This window comes from Rhodnius prolixus, unplaced genomic scaffold (genome assembly GCF_049639745.1).
Source record: "Rhodnius prolixus isolate KJV_2025 unplaced genomic scaffold, Rpr scaffold_13, whole genome shotgun sequence".
NCBI lineage: Eukaryota > Metazoa > Arthropoda > Insecta > Hemiptera > Reduviidae > Rhodnius > Rhodnius prolixus.
In genome coordinates, this window is record NW_027411583.1 from 277,622 (window position 1) to 296,174 (window position 18,553).

General features: G+C 30.5%; 2 protein-coding genes across 7 annotated transcripts in view; one reads left to right on the forward strand and one right to left on the reverse strand.

Moving 5' to 3' along the window:
- LOC141447818 (ATP-binding cassette sub-family C member 4-like) overlaps positions 1-18,553 on the reverse strand; it is a 31,658-nt gene that overhangs the window by 6,911 nt on the left and 6,194 nt on the right. For 3 of the 4 annotated variants that reach the window (XM_074115684.1, XM_074115683.1, XM_074115685.1), the window contains exons 2-20: positions 7,652-7,835; positions 6,789-7,540; positions 6,548-6,658; positions 6,295-6,429; positions 5,994-6,198; positions 5,687-5,909; positions 5,132-5,288; positions 4,882-5,020; positions 4,306-4,416; positions 4,006-4,233; positions 3,377-3,666; positions 2,972-3,069; positions 2,127-2,212; positions 1,881-2,009; positions 1,543-1,727; positions 759-1,006; positions 598-677; positions 374-524; positions 181-287 (exon numbers count right to left, since the gene is read on the reverse strand). In XM_074115684.1, the coding sequence (XP_073971785.1) occupies positions 181-287; positions 374-524; positions 598-677; positions 759-1,006; positions 1,543-1,727; positions 1,881-2,009; positions 2,127-2,212; positions 2,972-3,069; positions 3,377-3,666; positions 4,006-4,233; positions 4,306-4,416; positions 4,882-5,020; positions 5,132-5,288; positions 5,687-5,909; positions 5,994-6,198; positions 6,295-6,429; positions 6,548-6,658; positions 6,789-6,865 (2,760 nt within the window). In that variant the 5' untranslated portion in view covers positions 6,866-7,540; positions 7,652-7,835. Of the gene's footprint in view, positions 1-180; positions 288-373; positions 525-597; positions 678-758; positions 1,007-1,542; positions 1,728-1,880; positions 2,010-2,126; positions 2,213-2,971; positions 3,070-3,376; positions 3,667-4,005; positions 4,234-4,305; positions 4,417-4,881; positions 5,021-5,131; positions 5,289-5,686; positions 5,910-5,993; positions 6,199-6,294; positions 6,430-6,547; positions 6,659-6,788; positions 7,541-7,651; positions 7,836-18,553 lie in introns of those variants that run through there. The other variant, XM_074115686.1, reaches the window with a different exon arrangement.
- The window catches only part of LOC141447820 (luciferin 4-monooxygenase-like), a 32,182-nt gene continuing 22,631 nt past the window's right edge, over positions 9,003-18,553 (forward strand). The window contains exons 1-3 of one of the 3 annotated variants that reach the window (XM_074115694.1): positions 9,003-9,240; positions 9,315-9,456; positions 14,713-14,920. In XM_074115694.1, the coding sequence (XP_073971795.1) occupies positions 14,818-14,920 (103 nt within the window). In that variant the 5' untranslated portion in view covers positions 9,003-9,240; positions 9,315-9,456; positions 14,713-14,817. Of the gene's footprint in view, positions 9,241-9,314; positions 9,457-10,855; positions 11,053-14,712; positions 14,921-18,553 lie in introns of those variants that run through there. The other 2 variants (XM_074115692.1, XM_074115693.1) reach the window with 2 other exon arrangements.

Consider the following 18,553-nt stretch of genomic DNA (forward strand, 5'->3'; position numbering starts at 1 on the left):
AACAAATCAGTTTAGAGATTTTAAAAACAAATATTCCTCGCTGCTTTAATAATAATAAGCTGTCTTTATTTATAAATATACATAACGAAAGATACCCTTGGTATAAAGCCATCATGGGAGAGGGGTATTTTTAGTTTTAGCTGCTTTAATTCTAGTCTGAATAATTATTTTATTCTTTACCTGATGGCCATCAAATTCTTTAGTTAATATTTTCTCCACTTTAGATGAACGAACAGTGATTAAACCTTGAAGTGTAGCTGTTAAGTGAGTAATGATGGGTGATCTTGCTGAAAACAAGTGAAATTATTAGATCCAATATGAAATTGTAACTAAAGTAATAAATATAACTGAATTTTAATTTTAGATTACATACTAGAACCTTCTAGACTTCTTAAATTGTTGGAAGTAGAAATATAGATTATTCTAAGCAAATAAAATATAAAAAAGGCTATGGCTGATGGAATTAATAACCATGGATCCGTTGTCGGCACTACTACAATAATACCGACGGCCATCAAACTGATCTAACAAATACATTCATTAAAACAAAAGTTCTATGGTTAACTTTAAAACTAGGAGTGAATTTATAAAACTGACCTGTAGAAAATCATGCAAAGCTGATGGTAATTGTTCATCAATTATACCAAAGTCTTTTGAAAATCTTGTAAGAATGCTTCCTATTTTCAAAAGAATGTTTTTATTTAACGTGAGATCCCTAGTCTTTGTTATAAAAAAAAAAAAAATTACAGAATTATTACCTGCACTTGTTTCATTGAAGAAATTAATTGTGGCTCTGGTAACAGACTTAAACATTTGGTCATGTAAGTTTAAGGAAGCTTTCATGCAAGCACAATAATAAATTAGTGAGCGAATAAATGATGCCAAAGCTGTAGCCGCAACTAAACTTCCAAATATAATTATACATAACTCTCTAGATGGTTTAGGTATTCCACCATCATATTTGATAGTAGAATTTAAAAAGTAATGATTTTCTTCTAAATTAACCCTAAAATTAAAATATAATATTAAAGGTGTGTGTCTCTATACAAATGTTAAGGAATAATGGCAATGTAAGGAAAAATATTGAAAATATACCTAGTACCCTCTCATAATATAAATCTTAATTTTCTTAAAACAAAACTTTTATAACCTTGGATTATTAAGAAAAGAAAGCGTAAAATACCTAATAAGATAATTCAGTAGAAACAATAAAGCTTTAAAAAGTTGGCAAATTATAAATGTAACAGGGAAGAAAGAGAAAATTAAATAAGTGTTCACCAACAAACAAAATAAAAGACTTATTTCGAACTCTAGTTTTTCTTAATCTAGAAATTTCTTAATTCTTACAGTTGATATGAATAAATTGAAACAAAAATCAAACAATTCTGTGTCAAGCTCAGATAACACAGCTTCTTTAATCAAACTAAGATGAACTTAGATTTCTGATGCTTCTATTTCCCACCTCAATAGAAAGATTGCTCTTTCTTCGTTAAGCTAATTTAAAATGACAGAATTCTAGTATTACTAGCACTAAGACATTACCAAAACGAAAGCCAAAAATCTCCAAAACTTCCAAAAACTTGTGGTAAAGTGAACATAATTATTGTAACAAATAACATACATCTTCCATAACCAGACTTCAAATATGATTGATAAAGTGATAAATTGTTTTTATTTTTGTTCTTAGAGAGACCAACGTTTCCCCGGTCCATAGTAGAAGTACTGCTCTGAAAAATATTAAAATGTGCAGAGCCAGAATGTTTATAGTTAAAACTTGTTAAGTATTTTTTATTTATTTGCTAATTAGTGTTAATTAGGTAGTGTAATTAGTAAGTTAATTTTGTATACCCAACAAAATTAATTCATGTATGATTACATACTTTAATAGATTCCGCCCTTTCTTGTGGATAGTTCTTTTGTTCATTTTGAACGTTACTATCACTATTTTTAGTGAATCCTAAATGTAAATCTTCTAATTCCCATTTTGGCCCTTGAAACTTCACTTTACCCTGCAGCATATTGCAATTAAAACATATTACATATTAAAATATCAATACTATTCAGTGCAACACTCAATAATGAAGTCCAAGCTAGAGATAAAAGTAATCAGAAAATAATATACTAACATTTTCCAAAAGAATTACATTGTCATCATTATCCACATATTGCAACTGATGGCTGATTAAAATAACAACATTGTCTTTTAGAAGACCTATACAGTGGAGAAATGAATGAAAAGTAATTTTTAACAACATTTCAATATTTTATTAAACGAGAAAAATGAACCTCAATCTACAAAAAAATAACTTTAGCTATCTAAGACAATCAACTGGCATGGAGCATAGACAGAAAACATGACAGGCAGAGCACAGATACAAACAGAACATAAGGCTAGCTATTGAAACTTCGATTAAGAAGCCTTAGAACTTTCACGGAACGACTTACTTTCATCTAGCAACAAACTTCCCACACAAAGCGAGAATGTGCATTGAGAGTAGGGCGCAGTTAAAAAATAAAAAATAGCTCGCTTGAAGGCGATGCCGACGATTACATTTGACATCATGACTAATATTTCAAATCTGACTTTTTACATTTAAACTGGCTTATAAATCTGTAAAGGCTAAAATGACAGTCCGCTATCAACACTTAAACTAAGCTTGACCAACTTACGAAATCCTTAATTAACAACACTTACATAAAGCTACACTATCCGACGCTAAAGTGACAGTCCGCTATCAACGCTTAAACTAAGCTTGACCAACTTAGGAAATCCTTAATTAACAACACTTACATAAAGCTACACTATCCGACGCTAAAGTGACAGTCCGCTATCAACGTTTAAACTAAGCTTGACCAACTTACGAAATCCTTAATTAACAACACTTACATAAAGCTACACTATCTGACTAAATAGAGTCAAAAATACTGTCGCGTATTTGAATAATATATGAATGTATTTATATATAGGTACCTTTTATGCAATGCCTGTATAGGAATATCCCAACGTTCAGATCTACAGCTGACAATGGGTCATCCAGTAAATATATACTCGCTTCTTTATATACTGATCTGAAACACAGTTTAAAAAATAAATATTATTTATTGATTTTTTAGGCGCATTAACATTCGCATAATATTATCTATTTTTAATTAAATACAAGATCAGTGATTAGCGAGCCCGGAGCCTTATCAGTCACCACCGGCTTTTGGACATTAATTTCTTGTTATACCCTAAATTGCCCATCACAGACTGTAGCCTCCACAGAAAATAAGAGCCCTCCTTTGGATATCCTACAGTCCTTCTAAATGATCAAATTAATAAGAAGCTAATACATATAACTTTTCCGCTGTAATCAATATTATTATTTCAACGTACCTTGCAAGATTTATTCTTGCTTTTTGTCCAGTACTAAGAGCAATACCTCCTTTTCCACCAATTTCGGTTAAATCACCTAGCGGTAAACTTTCTAAGTCCATATCAAGAGCACAAGCTCTTAAGACTTTATTATATTTACTTTTTTCAAATACACTTCCAAATAAAATATTTTGTCTGACACTTCCAGGAAATATCCATGGTTCTTGTGAAGTATAAGAAATTTCTCCTTCAATATCAATTACTCCGCTGGTTATGATGATTTCTCCCAATATAGCTTGGAATACGGCTGTCTGAAATATATTCAATAATTTGGATAAGATTATTAAATAAATTAAATGTAATTAATAAGAATACATTCGCCTAAAAGCTATACTATCATTTAGAGGAACTGATATAAAAGAGAAGAAGAGTTTATCGCTAAATAAGGTTTTTTTAAAGGTCAAATATAAATTTAATAACGACTACCATCACCTTATCGTTAAATAAAACCGGAGACTACTAACAGAAATGCAAATAGCACGCAAAATACACTTTCTAATGTAAATCACCTTGATTCCTCTTTGACTTTACTATTGTCAGAAACCAAGATTCCACTTTAAGAACGGGAGAGTAGTTATATGTAAGAATACCTTTCCTGCACCAACTGCTCCAGTTAATAAATAAACTTTTCCTGGTGTCAGATACATATTGATACCATCTAATACATTTTCTGATTGAGTTGAATCCCATTTAGCACAAACATCAACCATTCTTATATGTGGTATTAAATTAGTAAACAATTTGTCATTGCTTGATTCAATTATTTGTGGTTTGTATGTTCCTACTTCTTTGGATTTCTCATCACTTAGTAGATATTCCTAAAATTATAATATAATATTAGGAAAATGGATTTTTTCGGATTACGAGTACCTATTTACTCACTAAGCTACCTCAATCCTTTTTATTGACACAAAAAATTCACTCATTTGTGAAATACCTTCTGGAAAGTAAGTAGCAACGCTCGCTTGTAAAATATTCAAATATGAAGTTAAAACGAATACCTAAAATAAAAAAGAATCAATTACTGTATATTAGCTATCTTGTAATAATGCACGGAAAATTAAGTTTATAATGCAACTTTGTACTTAAGTTTCATTTAAAGGAAGATAGATTGATTATATATTTTAATTAGTTCAGTTTATCTTGAAGTTATGATTCAAGAACATTTCACAAAAATAACATTCCAGACGTATCCACTTGTTTATCTTTCACAGAATTCATAATTGTATGCAAATACTTTGACTATTTAAAATAAACGTACATTTTACAAGTGATTGAATGTTTTTTTTTAAAAAAAAAACTAAGGAATGGATTGTACGAATACACACACTATTCCTGTTCAAAATCAGAATTTTTAAATTTTTAGAAAACTTAAGCTATTCCAAGATCTTTGATAGAATTTCACTTCAGCTGTGTTTGAGAGATTTGAAAATCCAAAGTTCAGTTGCTTTTTATTAAACTTTTACCTTTTTAGAAGTAATAAAATTTCCCAATAAAACATAAGTTAGTATTGTCAAAGTTGTTGTAAGACGGGTATGAAACATTGGAAATGAATTCATTATTCCTCTCACATAAGATAGTTTTTTAAAAACATTGATTTCTTTTCTGAAACATTAAAATCATGAAATTTAGATTCTGGACTTTAGTACAAATAAACTTCGCTAGGTTAAAGAAGGATAAATATTTTTTTACATGAAGTTAATTTTTTTGTCTCACCTTCTAAGTAGACTAATGAAATCTGACACTAATGATTCTAAAGCATGCATTTTAATTACATTAATTCCTTTGATTACTTCACTTGCATAATTGATCCTCTCATCAGTTTTTAGTACTGTCTTTCTTCTAAGATTAGATATTGTCTTTCCAAAGCAAACTAAACAAGAACAACCCATATTAAAAGAAAAAATAAAATAAAAAATAAGCTGGCACTCAGTCTGCGAAGTACTTAAAAAAAGAAGCTTCCTCTTTCTTAAGATCAAGTCAGTTTTCACTTCTATAGAACCCAAATTCTTGAGTAAATTGAGAAGTAGAGGCAAGAATAAACTACTTTTTACACATGGCGTGTTGGGCACACACACAAAAACTTATCAGGAAGGTATAGCCTATCACAAGCAGTGAGCCTAATATTTCATCAATTTTAATAAAAATGATAAGAAGTTTAATGTTTAAAGAAGTTAAAACATTTATGCTGAATTCCTCATTGATATAGGGGGTTCGTAAAAATATAGCAGCGCAACATAAAAATATAATAGCAGCAAATCTAATACTCACAATGTAAATGTATAAAAATTATTACTGGTACTAGTCCAACAAATGATGAGTATCCAATGAGTTCCCAAAGAAAGTAATAAACAACTATTACTTGTAAAGGTCCTATCCATAAATCGTGCAAAAATGTAATTGCATAATCAAATCTCATAGCGTCATTTGATAATAAAGTAACAATTTTTCCAGTTGACATATTTTCATCCCTTGAGAAATTAAGTCTAAGCACCTGTAAATAATTAAATCTATATTTTCTTTAATAAATAAAGATTTTTACAAAATATACCCTGAAGTATAGAAGTGATGGTATTACTTTCCGATAGATTAACGAACTAATCGCAACCCTTATCTTCATTCCAATATGAACGACATTCATATGATACGTGTGCAACAATAAAGATGTAAAAAATATGCAAGCAATCAGACCTCCAGCATAAAGTTGTGTCTGCATACTAGTAAGTGAACCACTGCCACTGAAGCTGTCAATAAGGCCACCTAGGAGAAACGGCTGTGCTAGTCTAAAAAAAAAAGAAAAAGCAAACAATAATTTGTAGATAGTAAGTTTTATTTTACAAAAATAGACAACTAAATTAAAATTCAAATGGATTAAATACCTCAAAATAAGTTCCACAAAAAATACTAGGACCCCTTGTAAAATTATTGATGTTCCAAACATTCGCCATATCACTTTCAGCAGTCTGGGATTTTGGTTTTTAATTTTGCACAACAAAACATGCTCCTTCCATAAACTGAAAGAACATTAAAACTGACTTATGTAATGAAGTCTGCAGAATTCATTTCATTGCAAAAGGAACAAACAAATAACCAAAACTATAAACAAATAATTTTAAAATTGTACTTTTGTACCTTTCTAACTTTTCACCTAAAAAGTTTGATGAATGATCTTTTAGAGGTTTGTAAAGATCTTCTAAATCTAAATCTTCCTTCCATCCTTTCAAAAATAGTGGTATTAACCAACTGAAAGAATTGCAACCTACTTAATCATTAAAAACTTTCTCTATTTTTAAGTACTAAGAGGATTTTGGAATATTTAATTGTTGAATATAAAAATGTAATTAGTAAAAAAAAAATGCTATAAACTACTTACCTAAATGAAATCACCGACAGAGGACTGGCTAACTTTCTAGGATGATTTTCTCGTTGAGATATATTTATTGAATCCATTTATTCCAACAGCGTAAATGACTTACAATAGTTCTGACACAAAACGTTTGTAAGGTCGTTGGCATACATAAAAGATATAATTTTCGAGTCTTAAAATAAAGATAAAAGGCAAAAACAGAAAGCGTTTGTACGATGCAGAAACTCGTGTGCCGCAGGTGCAGGTAATAGCAAATCTAGATTAAATTTTAAAGTGCTTGAAAAGATAAAAACCTGTTAATTACATCACTTAAGTGGATTTTATTTTTGTTTTAATATTAAACACTGCTGAACGATTGTTTTTGGTCAGATAGTCGTTTCAGGGCTAATTTTTTTTATCTTCTATTATGTGCTGTAACCTTGCACGCAATGATTTGTTTACAATCTGAATTCTAATGATAGAATTATTTCTATCACTAATTGCACGTATGACATGGTAAAGGGACTGAAAGTAGCAAAACTGTTTCTCTTAGAAAGTGAACAACAACAAAAAAAAAATGAAGAATTAATGCTATACAAGTGTAGACAGTATTTATATTTAGTAATATTAAAACTAGTAGTTCCAACAATAACCGCTAGATGTGGTGATGATCTTAATTTCACAATTATACTCAATAAGAGTGCTTGTTTATTACTTTCTTTGTATATTTGGTCTTCCATATATGGCTATTCAATTGCACAATTTTTCTGCATAATATTCTAATGAAAAAATAATCTTATTTTAGTAAAAGGTATTTTCATCCATTAAAATACAAAGTATTATGCCACAATATACCAGTGTGATGACGCATTAATTAAGTCGTTACTTACCTCCTTTAAAATCCCTTAATCTTGCCATAACCGTAAGATCTAAGCCTTCATTATATTTTCTGATGTAAGGTTTATATCTTTTCTTCTCACGATAAGAGAAGAACAAATTAAACACAATTAAACAGAGACACAAATTAAAATATATCCTGAAGAAATGGAACTTATCGTTATTTTTTATCCGAAACTGAAAAGGTGAGTTGAGTTAATGTACATAACTACTCTTTAGATAATTTATTGCTTTAAAAGTATTACACTTATATACAAGAGATTGAGTAAACAACTTAACAAACAAAATGAAATAAATTCACACTAAATTAAAAGACAAATATTAATGGATGTGTATTAAAACAATTTGTACTAATGACTTAGAGAAAATGAAACTCATACTCAAATAAAACGAAGTAAAAACAGATGAAATAAAAAATGTTGCATTACAGCCAATAACAAAAAGAAAATCCTACAAATAATTCTTGTTCTAAACTACTTAAAAAAACAAATATATATATTTAATTTTATTTAAATTAATGACAGATATAAAATTCATGATATCTTCCGTCCCAGTTTTTTACCTTTTGAGAAATATATTACTCGTTGAAGGTAGTAAGAGCAACATAATGAAAAAAAAAGGAGGCTGAAGAGCAATGAACGTGAGCATTAATGAGACTGCCGAGTAAAAGAGTGTTAGAGGAGAATGTGATGCACATATCGCCACAAATAAGCCTAGAATACCTACAGTGTATGTGTAATCTGGGTTGACGTCCTTTGTTTTTTTTAATTGACAGAGTTTGTGTTTTTTTAATGACAAATAATTCTCTCATAAGCTCCATAAAGACATATGTATCTCTGAACCAAGGTTGTAAAAAACAAAATCAATATCTCTAATGACCAAACAGTTTTTAAAAATAAGTCATTAATCAATTAATTAATAATTCAACAATTTAAATTTTAAAATTGATTTAAAGATATACACGTAAAGGTAACTTCCTCTTTTGTCTAGAAATGGCCTAAACTAACTTTATTCCTTCCGAGGATAATCTACAAGAATAACAGAAAAATTAATTTTATCCTACTGAAAATTTATAATAATCTAATGAAGAGGAGAAATACTCTTTTTTTAAGTAATGCCTTAAAAAAACTTGTTTTGAATTCAAAGGAAATATCAGGAATAGATCAGAATAGGGAATTCCATGTTGAACTTAGATTGATACTCACCGACTGAGACCTACATAAGCGTGACGCGTACACCGTACATCTGATGAAAGCAAAAGTGAAAGCAGCAATATCGATAGTCAAAGATAACTAGAGTAGAGGTTGTTGTAAGGTTACTCTGCATTTTAGTAAAAAGAAGTGAAAGATTATAGAAAACACCTTTAAATTAATAATAAACTTCTCTTTTACAGTAAACATTAAAGTACGTAACAGAAAATAAATCACTGAGACTATTCAAAAGAAGATTAGAGTTACTTTGATTAGGTATGAATAGTAGGATAATGACCGCAGATTCTGGAGCAATCAATTTGCTGAAAGTGACAAGATTATGCTGAGCAGATCGTCCAAAATTGGAAATTCAGTTGAGATGCTAGTGTTAGGTAATTCCTACGCTCTCTGTTTTATAAAATTGTGAAAGTTGATTATATTGTAACAAATCATTGTTATCTTCCAGAAATGGCAGAAAATTTATTAGCAGATTTGAAGATGCTCTAGTTAGATGGACTAGTTAGGTACTTTTTTTTGGGTGTAGTTTCTTTTATCACTACCATGTTATTTCACAACTCCTGAAAAATTTCCATGCCTTCCACTTTAATGTAAGTAGTTTATCTTTCTTTTTCTGTAATTAATAACAAAAGGGAATCAGTTGCGAAAAAAATAGACAGCGCAGTGAATAACTCTTGACTGTGATCAGTGATCTACTTTTTTTAGAGTTTGATTTTTAAGAAGCCTAAGATTTTTTAAGACAAGGGTTAGAAGCTTGGGTGGCCAAGATCTCGAAAGTGCCTGCGCAAGATAACGACATGTACACTTCGATTTGTAAAGTTACTGAAAATGTATTTGAGTGAATTTTCACCTCAATTGGAGTTATTTTAAATTATGTTTTTTATCTAAAATGGATCTATCACAATGAAAATTATAAACAAGCTTTACAGAAATGTTAAAGGCACTTTGTGACAGAACATTGGGAGCGCATCTTCCTCACTTCGTATACTTATACTAGATTTTCTTACTTATCCCGTTGTGGACGTAAAGAAAAGTGTTATTTTCTGCTTTTGTACTATATTTTAAATACTTTAATCATTTATGATATGTGATAGTACAACGTATTTGTATAAGTACCGTAGTAGTGATGCGAAAAACACTTATTTCTATAAGAAATAAGTTGAAGATGAATCCATAAGGTATAGAGTTGGATCAACGGTAAATTATGTAGATCTATTAGAAAGAAAACACACATTGAAGGATCTAGCCATCGAGATGGATGGAGATCATAGAGTGGCCCTCTTCTGCCTTGCAAAATTAGAAAATGTATATTGCAAATAAGAAAGAAATTCTAGAATCTAGGAAAATTAGTAGCAAGAATAAACTCAGCGTGTAAACATTTCCGTAAATCTTATATTTCCGATATATTGGCGATAGGTTAAAATTACATTGGGAACCCTTACCCTTCATCTTGCCAAAATTAGATCAAAATTGGAAGGAATATACAAAAATAAAGAAAAAATAAGACTGAATTTGGTAATTAATTCACTTCCTTGGATGAAGTAATCGGTCACCAAAAAAGATGAATAGCACTATGTAATAATTATATTTTATTAACATTAAGATAATTTTTTTACATTATGCTTTATCTCTACTTAATAAAGGTTAACGTTAACTTGTCAACGGTTTTAATGAACAGTTGAGTGTGGTGCTTATTTACGGCAAGTTAAAACGTCTCTATATGCTATATGTGATCTCATATCACGTTGTCATATGTGATGTACGCGTTTCAATATGCGTCCAATCTAACACCTCTAAACTAGGTCAGCGGATTATTATTATTATTATTATTATTATTATTATTTTTAAAGTAGCCTAATAGTTGAGAATTAAATATTTACAAACATACATTTGCCCACCAATAGCGGCTTTTAGAAGTACAACCCACTTTCAACACCGCTAATAAGTATGAGTTATCTGTAACCTCATTGGTCTTGCCCCTTCCTACCGTAAGTTTGTATACCTTCTGACTGGAAAACTGGCCCGCTACTAAGATAGATACTCAATACCGCTTCACAATGACTGACGAAGAAGGAAATCAACTTATTATTTCTGGACCCCCTCAAGCACCTTTTGATACAAATATTTGCTTACAAGAATTGTTACTAACAACTCTTAGAAAACATAATGTTAAATCTATAGCTCAGGTAGTTCATTTTTTTATATTAAGATTATTTGCTGATATTTTTTTTAAAAAAAGCAGTATAATTATTCCATGCTTTAATGTTTTTAATAAGATTTTTTAATTTTGCACTTTTTTGTTTTTTTTACTTTTCTAAATGGTTAAAAGAGGACAGTCTTGCAAAGATCGCGGAACTGTCAAATTTTGGAACCGAGCTTTCATTTGAAATTGTATACTGAATCGAGAAAACACTGTCCAGAGGCCGATAGTGTGCTGGAAACGGCTCCAGGCTCCAATGTCTTTAGATGTTGAAGTGCACCAAATTAATATATACACATACGGCAACTTTTAATTTAATTTTTTATCTAAAAAAAAAAATTTTTACTTTATTAATCCAACTTAAAAGAAATTAGTACACCATGAGGTTTTTTTTAAGAGTGAATCGGCAATTCAAAAATGTAAAATTTCTGAAAGAAGGCTTCACTTCACACATGCCGTTTGGAGGCCTCCAGACCTCTATGAAAAGTTTATATCAGTGTGCATGTGAACAAAGTATCTATCAAATTATACAAAGTTCACTATATCGTAGTTCTATTTTCGCTTCCATCACTAAAATTTCGGCCAAAATTACATCTTGAACTTTATATATATCCTTGTAAATGCCTACAGCCATCGTTAGATTCTATTTCTATTTTAAAATAGATTCTATTAGAATTTATTTTAGGGAAAATAGGTTATTGTGATGTTAGCAATTACTAAGAAGTCTAACTTTTTAGAGTTTAAGGAAGGATGTGAACATTGAACTCTCTTTTTTCGAAATTCTAATTTACCATTTTATAAAACTCCTAATTTTAAACGACGTTTAAATATTTTCTCAATAGAATCCTCTAAAACTAATTGTCTTTGAAAAAATTATTTAAATAAAAGGAATTATTTAATATATGTATATATTTATGCAATAGATGCGAAATTAAAATAGAACGCAGTATTTCCTCTCTCCTGTCGAAACTAAGATAAATTGATAGTGCTAAACTAATTTTTGTTTGAAGTATTGATTTGTGACTCTTTTCTAATCATCTTCGAAATTATTACTAATCTTATTGTGTAGACCTTTATAAACACCTAGGCGGAGTTGATTAATAAAGTAGCTAGTAGCAGTTTAGAGTTTCCGTTTAGAAACAAAAATGAAAAGTAGCCTAAGTTCTACTCTGTATTTCTATTCTACCTTGTTAAAACCTTTATTATTTATTCGTCAAAATATTGAGGGCAATAATCTAAGAGGAAATTTGCGTATCGTGCCTTATCTATATTTGACATCATGAAAATATTAAAATAATCGATAATAACCAATAATGGCAGGCAAAGTTTATTTGTTGTATTTATATTAATAGAAAGCTCCAGTTAAAATTGTATCGCAAAAATTATCAGTTATTTGAACTTTTGAATTAGTTACATTATTTTAATATACGATGCTGTAGCTTTAAAAATTTAATTTTGTATGGTAATTCCCAGTATGACTAAAATTAGGGGAGTACTTCTATTCATGTCAATTTTACACAACTCTTCTACTTGAAATCTTTCTCTCATGTGGAATTTACGTATACTTAAAACGGTTTAAATAAGGTAGGTGATGAAATTCGCTGTTTATCAGCTACTCAGTCCTGTGTGCGAGCACAAACAGCATCTTACTTTTTTTTTTCATCAGTGGAAACAGTGCCAGCAATTCAATACATACAATCTTCTTAACCATTTCAAAATTATTTGTTTTAAATACAAATTAATGATAGTTTATATCTGCGCAGTTCTTATTCTTAAATCTGTGACCAGCGATGGATCCAGAACATCGGTTAGGGAACAGCAAATCATTGAGATAACAAGATGTCCGAAAAATGGTTAGCGTACCCATTATAATTGCCAAAATCCTTTGTTGTTAAAATTTTATTGAAGTGAAGTAAGATTTTATTTTTTTGGGGACTCATATAAAGAAAATGTACAGCGAAAACCTAAATGGGTAAATAAAACTGTTTCTTGTATAAAAACAAAGAAAGAAAATCATAGTATATAACGAATTAATGTTAATATGTTAGAAAAAGTTATTATCTTCCATGTATTATAATAATGTTATAAATATCGTAAGACAAACAAACCTTCTTTTTTGATGTTTAGTATCAATCTGGTAATTATTATTTCATAGAATCAATATGTTTGTGACCCAGAGAGAAAAACGATCGATTTGGTCCCAATGACAACATGCTTTTCTTATATTCGAGTAGGTGTAATAGTAAGATTGGGCAAATATCAATTGGCAAGCTTTTATTTAATTTGAATTCTTTTCATCTTCTGTTTGTACGAATATGATTGAAAATAAATAAATTATTTAAGTGTTAGCCGCTCTGTCTTGAAGAATAGGACTCACCCTGTGGCAATAATAATAATTTTCAAAACGATTGGATTAGCTGAGCGGTAGTGCACTGGATTTCCGGGTAGCCGTCTTATAGATTTTCTTTTCCTAGGAACATCTTACAGCTTCCTGACCGGTGAACGGTGCACTTGGCTTTTATAAGTAAATTCTGTTTGGAGACTGGCAATGCAGTGAATATAGTTCTGGGCGCCAATATCTTCAGATGTAGGCACACTTTAAATTAAAACAAAAAAAATCTGGTGTGACATATAAATATAATTCAATGACTTTCTCAGACTATTATTGATTATGGAATTTTCTTAAAAATTAGACTTGTAGCTACACTAGCACATCCTTCTTTTATAATTTACATACATGACTTAGAACTGTTCCTTTCATTGAAATGGTACTTTAGTACCCACTCACTCTCTGAAGTGCTCTTACCAATCGAATTTTTCTGAGGAAATGTTTAAATTAAAAGTTGTAGACAGCTTGGGGCATAATGTAGGCACAAAGTACAATGAAAATCTATTGAGCCATTTTTGAGAAAACATAAAAAAAATGGGAAAGATGCATTCTGTAAAATGGTTCTTCATCATGAAGGACTTTTGATCATTTCAGTTCAGGTCCTCTGGTGGGCCCCAGTTGATATATAATATTTCAGCTTTCTGCAATCTTTAGTTTTTAAGATATCTTGTTCACAATTTTCTAAAAACAGATATAACACCGGTGGAATTTGAAGCCGAAGATTTGACATGACCACCTTGAAATGTCATCCTCTCTATTCTTTCGTCTTCATCAATTTTTAAAGTAGCAACAAAGATTCGCTCGTATTTCTAGATTTAATTCGGGCATTTCTTTTAATAAAATGGTATATTATAAATTATGGCTGATTTCATAAGCTGATATCAGCTTAATCAAAAATAAAAAGATCAGTAAAAAAGTTGTATTTAGTTCGTTAAAGGATTTAAAACAAAAAGGGAGAACTCAATTACATAAACATAAACTTTAATCCATTAGGAAGAAAAGAATAGTGCCAATTTCAGTTATTATTTTTTATTATTTAGCCGAGGTTTTAACCTAGGGACTTGGTTATCTTCAGGGCTATGGAACATATTTTACATTATAGATGGAAGAAAAATAAATAAATCTTGACTGAATTTGGCTTCACCAAAAACAATGAACAATATTTATAAACCTTATTGACATATAATTAAATCAATCAACAATAAATGCAATATAATATTTCAAACGATTATGTGCTTTTTTTTTTGTTTTGTTTAGGTAGAAGTAGAGACTAGCCGAGAACTAACCTATGGACACCTGATTAGGGAATGTTTGTCAGTTGTACAAGGTTTGAAAGCCGAAGGAGTTGGAGAAGGCACTGTGATGGCTGTAATATCATTTAATAGCCAAGAAGCTCATGTTATCACACTTGCTGGTTTCTTTCTTGGGGCGACAATGACACCGATAGATCCATCGCTAACTCCAGGTCAGATTTAAGCAGTGTTCTCAAGCAGACGGCTTTGCCATTGCTTTATTTATTTTGGCTATGTTTATGATTTCTAAATAAAATAATAATAATAACTCCAGGTCAGATATCATTTTCTTATTGATACAGCTTCTTTAGGCTGTTTAGAATTAAGGATGTTGTCTTGGTAATTTCTGAACTTAAACCATTATTTTAAATGTACATGTTTCAGCCAAACCTACAAACATGCGGACAGTACAAACATTTCAGTCAAAACTCCTCCGATAGATAGCTGACGCTCCTTTCTACGTGACTAACCTCACTCTTCACACCGACCTCAAAATTCCGTTCGTAGACCAACTCGCCTAGACTAAATACCAAAAGTTCCACACTACTCTCTCGACTAGCTCTAATCCTCTTGTACTGTCCCTCGCTTTCTCTGACATCCCTAATACTCCTCGCCGACTGAATCGCCAGTGGCCCCGCGACTTCCTTGTAGTCTTAAGGACTAAACGCCATTATTCTCCCATCTCCCCTCTCTCCACACATTCTTCTCTCTCCTATAGAGAGTGCTACCGCTGGGTAGTTTCTCTCCACCTGCTCTCCTCCCGCACCAGTTCATCACTCTCTCCATATTTACTTATTGTATACAACGTATACAGATTGTAAATTACAAAATAAATTTAAAAAAAAACAAAAAAACTTAATTTTATTTTTATTTATTTTTTGGGAACATACGAAAATTGTTTGAAGTTTTCATCCATTTTCTTGAAAACCATTCCTGCTATGAATCTTGGTGAATTTATAAAAGTTAGTTTAGCTTAAAACTTTTCATTTTTACACTATTTCAAGTTTTCACGGTGAGTGTTGGGGGTTTTCTCTAATTTCGGTAACATATAAAAGCAATAAGATTTAAAACTTAAAGCTGAATAAAAAGAAAATGGCTTTATTCAAAATATAAAAATAATATTCAATTTTTTGATAATTTTTCCTACATCACCTTTTCCCCAGAGAAATCGTCTGAATATTTCCGAAAGTGGAGCCCTTCTTTATAGAAAAAGTACTATATTTCAAGTATTATGTGTCTTAGCGTCATCTTCAAAGATCTCATTAATAAGTATTGAGAATAATGATTTTTATATTTAATGGTGGGTGGTAAAAAACGTTTATCCCCAGTAATGGTATAAAAGTGGGCGGTTTGTAGAAAAACTCCTATTCTACAAATTAAGTTTCACTTCGATGAATTGTACCACTTATATTTTATTATATTTTAATATGTTGCTTAATTTTCCATAATTTGAGGGAAATCGCTTTACAAGACTTTTGAACGATTGATTTTAGTTTTCATGCAGTATCTCTCAGATAAAGATCTATTATTTTTCGTTTTAAGTTCTTTTCGCTATAATTCATTTCTAAAGGGTACTGCGAAGCTGGGGCGCTGCGATATTTTAGTGAAATATAGAGAATATAGGACGAGAAAGCCTCTTAGTGTTCACAATTATGACGAAACATTTGGCAGTATAGAAAACATTGTTTTCTAACTTTCATCCTACGTATTACAAAATAAAATTTATCTTTGATTTATCATTTTGATTCTAAAAAAAAAGTAAAGCTGTATTTATTTTCATTTTGATTTTATGCCCATCCATCCTTCGTCTAATCTGTTCGCAAGTTGGTTAGCAAACATGTTGTACTATAAACTTACACATCAATACACAATATAAAAAAAAACACAAGGCCAAGTCAGGTAATCGAACTCAGTTTCTATATCTATTCCTGCATTATTAATGTGATTTGGGAATTTTCTACCGATAATTGGAAAAGGAAACTTTCTTGTTGCCTATTTCTGAAAAAAACTTATTCTTCAAGCACTTTGCTATCCTACTTTTCAACAATTACACTCAAACTAACAAGTACACTGTAATCTTGATAGTATTGATTTTTTTTATTATTAGCTGCTTAAAAGATCTATTTTAGGTCTTATTTTGCTTTAGTCACGCCAAAACAAACGCTTTATTGTTTCATAAAAATTATCAATCAGCTAAATATCAAAATGCTACTTTTTTAGGGTCTTTACGTTAATCATCTTACTGATTGTAGTGAATCATTTTGGTAAAAGGAAGTATTGGGTACGTAATTATTATTATTTTTTAATGGTGAGGAGAAGTTGACCCAATTCTCTCCCAACCTCCGATCTTCATTAGCTGCCTTCACTGAAATAATGAGTGTCTACCAATGTTTTTTCCTTTCTGTGCTTATGTATGGTTCAGAGATTTAGGTGTTGACTACAGTAGAAGATTTAAGGTTGATCTTCTAGGAAAATAACACTTTTAAGATGCCAAAAGTTAAGAATGGCGTACACCTGCTTTATATATATAAAAAAAAAGACGCTTGTGGCTCTTATAAAATTGGGAAGGTTGCATTGGCTGGGTCACCTGTACAAAATTTTGAAAAAAGAGGCCTATTGAAAGACCTACCTATGAAAAACACCCAGATGGAAGGAGACTTAAAGATTACCCTAGAGTACATTGGTTACTATAATTTGCTGAAGATGGACGTCAAAAAGTGAAAAGATGGTTGGGATTATCTGCTAAAAACTATTAAGACTCTGCAAGGGTTCTTGCAATCTAAGCAAGAAGAAGAAGAAGTATTGCAATCGTGTAAAAATTTCCAAAATTCAGTTTTCTCCGGACATATATAGACAGACCCAGATAATTGTTACGGTTCCCAAAATGCTCCTTTTTGTATGTATATTAAATAGTTGTAGACTCGTAAATTTAATTTTTACCACTTTACGACGGTCGTTTCCTTTCCTTTACATTTACTCTTCAGTAATTCCGTTTTTGGAGGACCAGGCTTTTCAATAGGAAATGGTTTTTTAAAAGTATTTCATTTTCATTTTTATTTGGAATTAAATTATTATTTCTGTATTTTTATTGTAAAGTTTTTTACTTTTCTCAATTAGAAAATATACCTAGTGATTGATTATTGGATTACACCTGTCTCAAGACGGACTCACATTAATATTTTACTATGACTTGCTGTTATTACTAGTGTTCATCTGATAAGAACCTACTTTCTAAGCCGAGAGAATGGCTTAGGATCGCCAAGATCCCTCTCAGTGTTTAGACACTTCCTGCTGTAATCTATTTAATTATTCACCAAAAAGTAAGCTCGGGTTTTTTACGATAATGTATAAAAAAAGAAATAAAAGAAAAAATAAATCTGCTAGTCAATGGTATTATTCCGGTATAAATAAATAAATACATCAATTACATGCGATGAACTAAATTGAACTATACATCAAAGCTTAACTTCACTTTAACAGATAAATATAGACAATCCATTCTTTAAAAAAATTACGCTTTTTTTTGCTGGTAATGGAGAAATAAATCAGCTTGCTATTATAGGATTTAGGAAATTTAGATTTACATTATTTATTTGACATCTCTTGCTAAGAAAAATATTTTGTAGCGAGTGCTTTGCTTGAATATAAAAATAAAATATCCTAAACATAAAACTCCCAAATATAATATTGCTTTTCCTTAAGACTACACGAAGCTTTTTCACTCAATCTGAAAACTTGTGTTGATGGAGACAACTTATAAATTCCAGTAGGTCGGGATGTCAATTTTGTAATAAAGAATAGTGGGA